This window comes from Pinus tabuliformis, chromosome 5_1, assembly GCF_031772625.1.
Source record: "Pinus tabuliformis cultivar Carrire ecotype Pingquan chromosome 5_1, CPIR1, whole genome shotgun sequence".
Classification (NCBI taxonomy): Eukaryota; Viridiplantae; Streptophyta; class Pinopsida; order Pinales; family Pinaceae; genus Pinus; species Pinus tabuliformis.
The window spans coordinates 154,505,925-154,518,531 of NC_142305.1; the positions used below are offsets into that span (position 1 = coordinate 154,505,925).

Sequence of the window (12,607 nt, forward strand, 5' to 3'; positions counted from 1 at the left end):
CCTAGCAATTATGTTGTCTCCAATTCAAAAAATCATGGGTTTACCACAAAAATGGGTATAAACTCCCTAGAATAATCGATCATAATTCTTGGCTTCGGGGGTTTACCAGAGGAACAACCGCTGAGAATTCTAAAGTGTTGATTATTAGCCAATTTATAGACCTAAAAATCAAATGGGCATAATTGTCACATTGTGTTTTATTTCTGTGAGTTAGGCGTCAAACATGAAATTGAACATGTTGGAAGCAATTGGTGAGATTATGAGGATGGGGAAGTAGTATAATTAGGCCGACCATGTCACCAACATTATTAAAACAAACTACAAGGAATGTCAAAATTACAATGAAGCAATTTGTTTCCCCTCCCTACTAATATGGCTTATTATGTCGTAGATTACTCCATTTAGGGATGCTACCTTCACAAAGGAATTTGTACCAATTATGAATAATTTTGAATGTTTTACTAGAAATTGGTCAAGTAAGACAAAGTCATTAAGACCAGAGCAGATGTTCCACAGTGGGCTAGTAAATTTGAAGAGTGCAAATCATAGATGTAGAATCTCCCAACATATCCATCGGGCCTTACCCAAAAAATCTCACATTAGTTGGGATTAGACACAATTCAAGTCCGGTACATCAATTATGATGATGTCCAGCAAAAGGATCTATCATACTAACTATCAGCTTTAGAAATATTTGAGGAGCTCAGCGAACAGACAAATCTAATGTTTCCAATTTAGATGTAGTCTTGGAACCTAAAACATATATCTCCTTGTCCTTGAATGATGGTGTACGGGAGGAAAAACGAGAGGTTGGGCTCTACACCATCCCATTCGAGGTCAAGTTTCCAAGTCCTACTAAGCCGCCTACAAAGAAATAATCGACATAGGTGAGAGAATCTACAGTTTACCCATTTTGGTCTTTGGGCATCAACTAGCATGATTTACTACATGACATTACATTGGAAGACCCTAGGTTGCAACATAAATTGGACTACATAGCCAAACAAGCCTTAGAGGAAACCACAACAAAGGGTAATTTGACTTGATGACAAAACTCAAACCAAGAACTTCATGGGATCATATATTAGTCCACAAATACTAGTTGCTTAACCATGCCAAAGAAACTTTCATTGAGACCATGAAGCAGATACTGATGGCTAGAAATGAATTGAAAAGGAAACAGACTCAGAGCCAACCAACATAGGGAATAGAAGCAGTACCCATCACTACTATAATGGGGAAAAAAGCACAGTAAAAAAGTTGAGGATGAAATAAACTCAAATATTTATCGACCTGACAACTAATTCTCCGCCTGTCAAACCAGCTATATTAGTAGAGGCAGAGCCTATTTTTCTCCAAATCCTACCTAAGGAAACTAAAATGCAAGTTGAACTGATGTTGTCATAATATACTAAGTCACTGCAAATGGACATTGATATTGAACTAAAGGAGGAGCTCCTTGATTATGATGGATTTAATGGCCTACGCCATGAACAAAAATAGTCAAAACAGCCCGTTCTAACACCATATCCAGTGACAGACCCCTATGTTAACATTGACAAAAAGGCACTATATACAAGACTAAGAAAGAAAAGCCAAAGAATCCAAAGTGTGTGTAACCAAAACCAACCATAGTAACAGAAGACATAACTACCAAGGAAACAAATGTCCAAGTCTTCAGAAGGTTGTGAGAAGCTACCAAGGAAACAAATGTCTGATGGAAGAGAGCATGGAAGGAAATCATCATATTGAAACTTAGAAAAGAGGGGGAATAAGCGATCTAGACTACGTGCTTGACTTTAGCCATGTAAAAATTATAGTTTCCTTTTCCAATCCCACTAGATGCTATGAAAAATTTGGTTCAATAGCTCATTAATGACAATGTACAATCAAGAGAAAAGGTTGAAGAACTCCAATAGTTGAGCCAAGCACATAATACAAAAGAGTTATCTTCCATATTGGAACAAAAGTTTAGATCATTCAAGAAAATAAAGATTAAGTTGGAGGAAACCATGGACAGGGAACCCTCTTAATGTTTTCCTCAATAATCCACTGACTTATTTGTCAACCACATGCAACTAACAGTGAATCCAATAGGTACTTATCAAGGATTTGTCAAATCACTGGGAACGTGTATTTGAACCACGAGCAATTTGATCCCTGTAAAATCAAATTATTTAGGAAAAGAGGACAAAAGAAAAGTTGAGACAGGAAGAGCATCAATGGCTTAGAGAATAAAAGAAGGATCAGATAGAAGCTGCAAATGATGTTGACTATCTATAGAGCATCCATACCAAAATACAAAGGCTAGAAAACCAATATACCTTGGATGTACAAACATTCATAGAAATTTCACTATCCAACAAGCTGAGGTACTTAGCTGAAATGAAGGCTCTCAATGTTGAGGCACGATATTCAATCAGTTATTGGTTGGCATTTGATCAACATTTTCAGGGTCTTGCACTGGTACTTCATCAAATAGAATTTGGTGAAAATCCAACACCTGCATTGACACCTCAACCACTGCCTCCATGACTAAAGTACTCGTTTTTTGTAATGACGATGTCAAAATGTAATACTTCTCTACAACTAGCCCAACCAACTACTCCAGAAATGAAGGTCAAAGGATCGAATTGGTCACATAGAGAAAGAGAAAGAAGGGGGATTTGAATTTTGCACATAGACATACCAAAAGTTCAACTGACAAAATATGTTGACTATCCAACACCAATCCCTTTGCCAACTTTTTCCAATCCAACACTAGCAGAGTCTCACTAATTTTGCCCGGATCTGATCTACTCTTCTCACTCTTTTATTCTTCTCTATTCTCATTCAAATTATTTGTTAATGTAACAATTCCACGGCTCCCCTTCTTAGAGATGAAGAAGGCATTGAGGGTGGGGGAGATGTTGGAGGCCCTATCGAGTTAACATACCCAATAGAGTCTTGGCATATATTGTAAGTTGGTTTCCTCTCTTGTCTAGTTAAGTAACTAAGTTGGTTAGTTACTATAATTATTGTAACTATCTAGTAGCAGTGTAAATATGTATGTCCTTGACATGAAGATGTTGTTGGTTGCTATCATATAATGTAATATAAGGGTGCTTTGGTTGGTTCTCCACTAATTTTATTATCTCTTTCCTTTCTTTCTCGTGATGTCCCTTATATAGATGACTTAGTACAAGCTATTAGTAATTGATTCATACTTTTCTCTAGACTACAATTGATCCCCTTAGTTTGGGTCTCCCCTCATACTATAAAATATTATCATTGGGAGTGGTGAATGAGGGGCCCATCAACCGAAGAAAACATTTCACATAGAGAGAATGAGAGAATTATAAGGTTTAAGGCCCACATAAAAGGATATTTTTCAAATGCCATCATAGGTTGAAGTGACTATCACATAAAATTGATTGGCCATCATGAAAGGGAAAGACCATCCAAGTGGACTAGATGAAAAAAATGTGAAATTATAGAAGGGAATTCATTTAACAACTAGAAAGAAAATATGTGAAAACCATGACTAAAGAAATCCAAGGAAATTGGTTTACATCCATATGGCTTTGAGTCAATGGAAAAACGTGAAGTTCCTTGCATAATAAAAAGACAAAAAATATGTAGTTTCTATGATGTGTGCAATTATACTTGAATCAAATCATGAGAATTTAATTTCCATGAATTTATGTTAATCCATGCTTTTGTTATTTTTTATTCATTTTAGTTATTTCACATTTACACACATTTATTTTAAATATGCTCCTCTCTAGGAGACTCTCTATTATTATGGAGAATGGCTCTGAAGATCTAGAATTTGAAAGCATTTTATTGTGGCTAACCATTGACTAGCTAGGAGTGTTAAACAAGAACACCATAAAAGTAGTCTTTTATGATTTACTATTGCAACAAAAGCACCAAAAATATTTTCACTACATTTTTAATATTATATATATAAGGTCCACATGTGGTAGCACAATTGGCAAAAGGCATGTTGGCAAGCCCTTGTGCATCCAAGTGATCGAAATTCCAATCCCTAGACATGTCTCACCATCCAAACTTATATATATATATATATATATATATATATATATATATATATATATATATATATATATAGATATATATATATAGATATATATATATATATATATATATATATATATATATATATATATATATATATATATATATATATATATATATATATATATATATATATATATATCGACTATCAATACTTATTGGATTGTAAAAAAATTTATATTAATATTTAAATACAAAACTATAAAATTATATATTATCAATCTTTGCAAATCATCTCCATAAACCACCAAATGTATATCATTTTTATGATTAGCATATTTCCAAAATAATACATAGAAGTATGCAACTTTATTATGCTCTCACCTACTAGCATTATATCTCATTTTGAGAAGGATAATAAGCTAAACACAAAATGAGAAAATATTAAAGTTTATTGCAAGATATTATAAATTAATGTTCTGGTATTTGGAGGTGATATCCATTCTAACAATTTTAATGTAAATTCAATTCATATTAATTTATAAAGTAGTGGTTTACATACATAAAATTTTGCTAGCTAGACAAATTTATTTTTATTAGGCTAACACCATAGTTGTAATAAATGATCTTGTTGGTTAGATAAACATATTTATAGTAGGTCAGCACCATACTCATATTTCTAAAATAATACATAGAAGTTTGCAATTGTGTAATCCTCTCACCTAATATCATTATGTCTCATTTGAGTAGGCTAATAAGCTAAACACAAAATGAGAAAGTATTAAATTTGATTGCAAGATATTATGAGTTAATGTTTTCTTATTTGGAGGTGCTAATCATTGTAGCAATTTTCATGTAAAGTCAATGCATGTGAATAGAAAGTAATGAAGTTGATTGTGATATATTATAAATTAATGGATAAAGTATTAAAGTTGATTGCAAGATATTATGAGTTACTTATTCGACTATCAATATGTTTAGATACTTATTGGATTGTAAAAAAAAATATATTAATGTTTAAATACAAAACTATAAAATTATATATTATCAATCGTTGCAAATCATCTCCATAAACCACCAAAAGTATATCATCTTTATGATTAGCATATTTCCAAAATAATACATAGAAGTATGCAACTTTATTATGCTCTCACCTACTAGCATTATATCTCATTTTGAGAAGGATAATAAACTAAACACAAAATGAGAAAGTATTAAAGTTGATTGCAAGATATTATAAATTAATGTTCTTGTATTTGGAGGTGATATCCATTTTAAAATTTTTTATGTAAATTCGATGCATATTAATTTATAAAGTAGTGATTTACATACATAAAATGTTGCTAGCTAGACAAATTTATTTTTATTAGGCTACCACCATAGTTTTAATAAATGATCTTGTTGGTTAGATAAACATATTTGTAGTAGGTCAGCACCATACTCATATTTCTAAAATAATACATAGAAGTTTGCAATTGTGTAATTTTCTCACATAATAGCATTATGTATCATTCGAGTAGGCTAATAAGCTAAACACAAAATGAGAAAGTATTAAATTTGATTGCAAGATATTATGAGTTAATGTTTTCTTATTTGGAGGTGTTAATCATTGTAGCGATTTTAATTTAAAGTCAATGTATGTGAATAGAAAGTAATGAAATTGATTATGATATATTATAAGTTAATGAAGAACGTTTTAAAGTTGATTGCAAGATATTATGAGTTACTTATTCGACTATAAATATGTTTAATACTTATTGGACTGTAAAAAAAATTATATTGATGTTTAAATACAAAACTATAAAATTATATATTATCAATCTTTGCAAATCGTCTCCATAAACCACCAAAAGTATATCATCTTTATGATTAGCATATTTCCAAAATAATACATAGAAGTATGCAACTTTATTATGCTCTCACCTACTAGCATTATATCTCATTTTGAGAAGGATAATAAACTAAACACAAAATGAGAAAGTATTAAAGTTGATTGCAAGATATTATAAATTAATGTTCTTGTATTTGGAGGTGATGTCCATTTTAACAATTTTAATGTAAATTCGATGCATATTAATTTATAACGTAGTGATTTACATATATAAAATGTTGCTAGCTAGACAAATTTATTTTTATTAGGCTACCACCATATTTTTAATAAATGATCTTGTTGGTTAGATAAACATATTTGTAGTAGGTCAACGCCATACTCATATTTCTAAAATAATACATAGAAGTTTGCAATTGTGTAATTCTCTTACCTAATGCCATTATGTCTCATTTGAATAGGCTAATAAGCTAAACACAAAATGAGAAAGTATTAAATTTGATTGCAAGATATTTTGAGTTAATATTTTCTTATTTGGAGGTGTTAATCATTGTAGCAATTTTCATGTAAATTCAATGTATGTGAATAGAAAGTAATGAAGTTGATTGTGATATATTATAAGTTAATGGAGAAAGTATTAAAGCTGATTGCAATATATTATGAGTTAATTTTTTGTTATTTGGAGGTGTTAATCATTGTAACATTTTTCATGTAAAGTCAATGTATGTGAATAGAAAGTATTGAAGTTGATTATGATATATTATAAGTTAATGTTTTTTATTTGGAGGTGCTATCCATTCTAACAATTTTAATATAAACTCAATGCACGTGAATTTATAAAGTTTTTTACATACATAAAATGTCGCTAACTAGAAAAATGTATTTTTAATAGGGTAGCACCATATTTTTAATAGATGAACTTTATGGCTAGACAAACGTATTTTTAGGAGGCTAGTGCCATACTTTTAATAGATGAGCTAATAAGATCAATAGCACCACCAACAGCCCAAGAAGCATCAACCGTGTAATCCTTGTATTTCAACCCTTCTACTAATGTCACCTTTCTTTGATACTTGATACCTGCAATTTAAACCAGAGTTAAAGTATTTCATAAGAAAAACACTATTTTATGTACTCTATTCATTACTCAAGACTTACCAAATCCATCAACCAATAAAGAGTATTGGTACAAAAGGTCCATGCAAACATATGGGAGACTATCTACCCAAACATTAGGATACTTCTCCGCTGCATCTTTATAACTTATTTTACAAGCCATTTGAGCTGCTTTTCCAAGTTCTCTCAGACTTACCTTCGCATTTGGTATGTTTTTACCAATAAGGCCAACCTAAAATATGCAAACACAAACATTGTTAACCATAATATATTATTGTTATAAAGTTTATATATGCATACATGAATTAATGTTTTAGTAAAATGGGCAACAATCTCACCTGATTAGCCTTATCATAAAAATATGATGTTAGAAATATATCATTTTGACCATCTCCACCTCCACCATTCCAAACACCACTAAATGTACACTTTTCATAATTGCATACTTGGTCAATTCTTAAAGCTTTCTTTACAACTTTACGACATTTATCAAAAGAAGCCCCCGAAGATAATGCTAATGAGCTATAAGTGATTCCATCATAAACATAGGTCCCTGAAAATACAAGTCAATTACTAGAAAATAAATACAATAACTTATTAAAAAAAATTAAAAAAATATTAATACTTAAAATATATATATATATATATATATATATATATATATATATATTTATGAAATATTTTTATCAATAATTTATATAAATGTAAAATTATATATTTTATCATTAATAAATAAACATGATTTTAAAAAGATTACCCATTGCTTTTATCAAACATAAATTTATAATATTTATTTATAAAAAATATATAAATATATATTTAAAAATAAATAAACATGTTTAAATTTGTTCAAATTACATATAAATTCACAAAATCAATTTTTAATGAAAAAAATTAAACCTCTCACCCGTTGATCTGATTTTTTAATAGAAAAAAAAGGCATTTTAAACCTCTCATACAATGAATTAATGAAGGCCACATATTGAGTTCGTGGATTTTTCATTCAACTTAGGCTTAATCAACGATATAATGTACCATCCATCTTTATAGCAAAAGTACCCGAGTCTTCCCATTTTATCATCACCTCTCCTAATAATCATTAGGATTATTATACCAACATTGTATACTTCAATCTATTCTAGTTAATAATCTAGGATTACACATTTTTTGTATCATTATAGTTAATAATTTTTCATTCAACTTAGGCAGAATCAACAATATAATGTACAATCCATCTTTATAGCAGAAGTACCCAAAGTCTTTCCATTTTATCATCACTTCTACTAACATTGTATACTTCAATCTATTCTAGTTGATAACTTAGCATTACACAATTTTTGTATCATTATAGTTATTAGTCTTTAGTCTTTAACTCTTTTTAGTAACAATAGCAAAACATTTTCTTATAATATTATAAAATATTTTCCATTTTATCATCACATGTACGGAAGATAATTACAATTATTATCTAACTCTTGACTTTCATATTTCAACCTATTTAATTAATAATTTACCATTATATTATTAATAATTTAGTATTAGTATTATATTATCTTTGTAGCATTATAGTTATTAGTTTTTTGTCATAAAGTACTATAGTTATTTTCTCGTGATCGATTTATATTAATTTCCATTAATATTGTAACTATGTCCAAAATTTTACACATTTTATTTTAATTCAATTTATTTGAAAAAATAAATATATTTTTTTTGTTTTTAAAAATTGAAAGATCAATTTTTCTATATGTAATTTCAAATTATTCCTTTAAGTATAAAATTTATTTTTAGTTAATTGTTAGAGTTAACATTTCCTTTTTTTATAAATGAATTTATGAGAGTTGTCATTTTAGAGGCTCTAACACTACCTTGATTAGCTCTAACACTTCTCTAACTATTGGGTTAATGCTGCAACAAGGCTCTGACAATTTATATGAATTCTCTAAAGGCTTAGAGAGTTGTGGTCTACACACTTGATCCAGGTGGATATTGGTGGCCACCCGCCAATTCTACTTGGACCCCCACCATTATTTCTTTCAGTTTTTCAGTTTCCTTAAATGTAGCACAATTTACTATTTTTAGCAGTTTTTTGGGTCCTGAACTTCCGGAGCCATTTTGAGGCCCTAAACGACGACTTTTGGGAAAACTAGGAACAACATGCATCCATGGTTCGATGTTTCTCACTCAAAAATTGTATTCATTGAATGGATCTTTCTAACGAGGTATTGTGCGCATCGAACGGAGATCGTATGCCAAAGTTACGACCCCGGGAAGTTGATCTACCAATTTACCCAAACTGGGCCCACAGTTTGGCACTTCATCTCCTAGGGTTAGGGTTTTGGATGTTTAGGGTTTTCCATTGTTTCTCAACAATAGATAGGCCTTCAAGCCTCATTGTAAGACAGTTTAGAGGCATGTAGCCGCCACATCTTTTCTCAGGGATAAGCTACTATCGCTTGAGCTAGTTTATTTCCATTTATATTACTGGGCATATTTTCAGTATTTTACATTAATGAAATGAAGTATTATCTATGTTTCATCTCTATATTTATGGTTATATCTATAATTTGTTGTGTTCCTGTTTAAATCCGGATCAGTGGTATCAGAGAGGTCTGCTCTTTTTCTGTTTTTATTTACATGTCCCCAACGAGGTCGGGATATAAGGAGTTAGGGCTTGAACTGGTCGAACCTTTGCAACACCAACCTAGCAAATCCCGACGGCCTCCCATGGCAGATGAAAAGAAAGACGAGAGCACAAGAGATCCTATCAAAATCTTGCTCGAAGAGGCTGTCGAGTGACAAAGGAACACAATGATGGACAACTTTTCCCAGATCCTTCAGCGGCTACCCAAGGGTGACACATCTACTTCCAACAGCTACTCTGGAAGCACCACACCCTTTAAGGTACAAGTTAACTTTGACATGCCCACATTTGAGGGTCAGATAGATGCAGACGCTGTAGATAAATGGTTAAATCTGTTAGAAGGGTATTTTTTGTTCATGATTTTTCCAGACAGGAAAATATTACTTTCGCTCTACTCAAAGTCACCCCCCACGTCAAGGACTGGTGGGAAACCTACTACAAGCAGAAGGATGAAAGTACGGCCTCACTGTTTTCAGCCACAACGACTTGGAATTCATTCCGGGATACCATCAAGGAGCAGTACTACCCTGTCGGAAGCTATGAGGATAAATACATAAAGTGGACCACGTTGTGGCAAGGAAGGGACCAAGATGTGCTAGAGTTTATCAACATTTTTCATACCCTTCGCACAAAGTTGGGTATCAAGGATACTGAGTAGCATTTGGTACTCAAATATCGCAGCTGCCTACATAGGTACATCCAAACGAGATGGATTTTCGAGACATCTCCTCGCTCGGCACAACATACTGATACGTTGTCAAGATCGAGTAGAAGTTTAAATAGAAGAAGCGAGACTTTGGATCTGTGAATCTAAAGCAGGGGAAAGGTGCCCCCAAATCGCAAAACAAAGGACAAAGCCAAGGCGGGGTGGCCCAGGACAACCCGCCAAAGCCGCAAGCAAGGAACAACAACGCGAAGCGGAAGAAGGACATAGGAAAGTGGTGTGAGTTCCATATGAGCTCCACTCATAACACAAGTGAGTGTCGGTGTAGAATTTCCTACAAATTCTCTACAAATCTACCTCTGAGATCTATGTAGAAAATCTGACTGTAGATTAACTCGATAATGCAATATACCAAAGAAAAATACTATAATCTACTTCTACTATCAAACTTACGGAAGCTTAAAGATCGAGTTGAATTAGAGCTAAACACATATAACCATGAGAAGAAGAATCAATGCACATGAAACATAGAAAATACTCGGGGGAAAGCCTCAGCTAAAAACCCCACTATCTGTATTATCATACAAGGTGGAAATACATTAGAATTACACAAAGCCTTAGCTCTCACAGCTAGCCAGCTCTCATTACAATGCTCCTAGATGCTCACAAGCAACCAAATCTTCTCACAGGCCTTCTCCTCTACCCTCCAAGCTCCTATTTCCTTGCACAGTTACCTCTGAGATGATCTCCTTCACCCAGTGTAACACTGCTCTCACACACTACTCCAACACATTGCCAGAACTACGCAATCCTCAAGGAACCTTCCCTTGACTACATGGATGAGTTTCCTTTATAGGAAAACACATGCAACTGATAGTAACTTGTCCTTGACATTTAGCTCAACTGGGTCTTTCTCAGAATAGACATGTATGAGTTTCTGATGAGAGAATCTTCAGTTATCTGGAGTACACTTGTTGAGTGCATGCATGCATCAACTGACTGATAACTTACAATTAGTTCCTCAAATAGTTTGGAACTAATTTAACTAGACTTAACTCAATAAATTGAGCTAAATAATTACAACTCAAATATAACTCAATATTATCTCCTTAATTAAGGGATAATCTCCTTAATTTAAGGGATAACTGTTGCATGATTGCAGAAAGACTTATAACTTGAATTTCTCCAACTAATTAATCCATAATGAATTAATAAATTAATTCCAAGTAGCTGGTGAGACTAAATTCGAATTTAATTCACAATTTTAATTCAAGGAAAAACTAAAATTGGAATTTCTGGATTCTATTTTTATCATTTCTTGTTGCTATTTTCAACACTCCCTCTCAACAAGAAAGGAATTCAACTCGATCCCGATCCTGAACCTTTGGAATGTTCTACATGCAACACTTCTCTCGAGCGTTGTATCTCCAGCAACTCCAGAAACAAAAAATAAAAACATCTAACTTGAATCAGAATGATGCCTTTGTCATCAAAGTCTTTGACTACTATTGCCTCTGTCAACTGAAAAACTCTGCGCTTCTGCTAATTCAGCCTTTCTACACTGTTGTCAATCCTTCTCTGCGCTCTTCAATATCTGACTGCTCTACCCTCTGTCACTTTGATCTCTGACTGCATCAATCCCACTGATTCATCCTACTACTATGTACTTTGGGCTCCCGTAGCAAGGTACAATCCATGAGATAAAACCTCTCAATGGGCCCTACCCAATTTCAGCCTTCTTGGGACTATCACTTCACATCGCCCCACCTCACACTCGGAGGTATTGTTGCATGTGATCCTTCTACTAACTCTAATTGTGGCTCCTCCACAATTTTCTGAGACTTCTTCTGGGACTGCATGTTGAGAAGTAATTTACTCTCCCTCTCAACCACCAAGTCTCTAACATTTGCCTTTCTCCTCAAGGTTGTGCATGCATCTTGAACCTAAAGAGCATACAGGTTCTTAACTTGTGAACCAATCTATTTCACCTGTCTCGTGGTGATGTGTCTAAGGAAAACCTTTCCCTTACTGAAGAAAACATTGTAGCCTATGTCCACCAACATCGCAACCGATACCAAGTTCTTCTTCAGTCCAGGCACATACTTCACATCAGTCAGGATGATAGAAGCTCCATGCTCCCTCTAAAAAGCAACCATGCCCACTCCTGAAACACTAAACCTTTTGTCGTCACCCATCTCTATGCACATCTTGAGGTCTTTCTCCTCCAAGGTACTGAATAAACGTTTATCGCCAGTTATGTGGAATGAGGCTCCACTGTCAAGATACCAACCACAACCCATCATCGATGACACCATGCATGCGATGAGGGTAAAGTCCA

The 12,607-nt window shown here is 33.0% G+C and overlaps 2 protein-coding genes across 2 annotated transcripts in view; both read right to left on the reverse strand.

Moving 5' to 3' along the window:
* Positions 1-6,756: 6,756 nt before the first annotated feature.
* LOC149163896 (apyrase 1-like) lies at positions 6,757-7,188 on the reverse strand. The gene is made up of 2 exons (XM_089431646.1): positions 7,007-7,188; positions 6,757-6,928 (listed from the first exon to the last, which is right to left on the reverse strand). The coding sequence occupies exons 1-2, from the start codon at positions 7,125-7,127 to the stop codon at positions 6,792-6,794; spliced, it is 258 nt and encodes an 85-aa protein (XP_089287772.1). The 5' UTR covers positions 7,128-7,188; the 3' UTR covers positions 6,757-6,791.
* Positions 7,189-7,269: 81 nt separating this feature from the next.
* Positions 7,270-12,607, reverse strand: part of LOC149163897 (apyrase 2-like) — a 365,837-nt gene continuing 360,499 nt past the window's right edge. The window contains exon 5 of the mRNA XM_089429297.1: positions 7,270-7,517. Coding sequence (XP_089285423.1) covers positions 7,270-7,517 — 248 coding nt within the window. The remainder of the gene's footprint in view (positions 7,518-12,607) is intronic.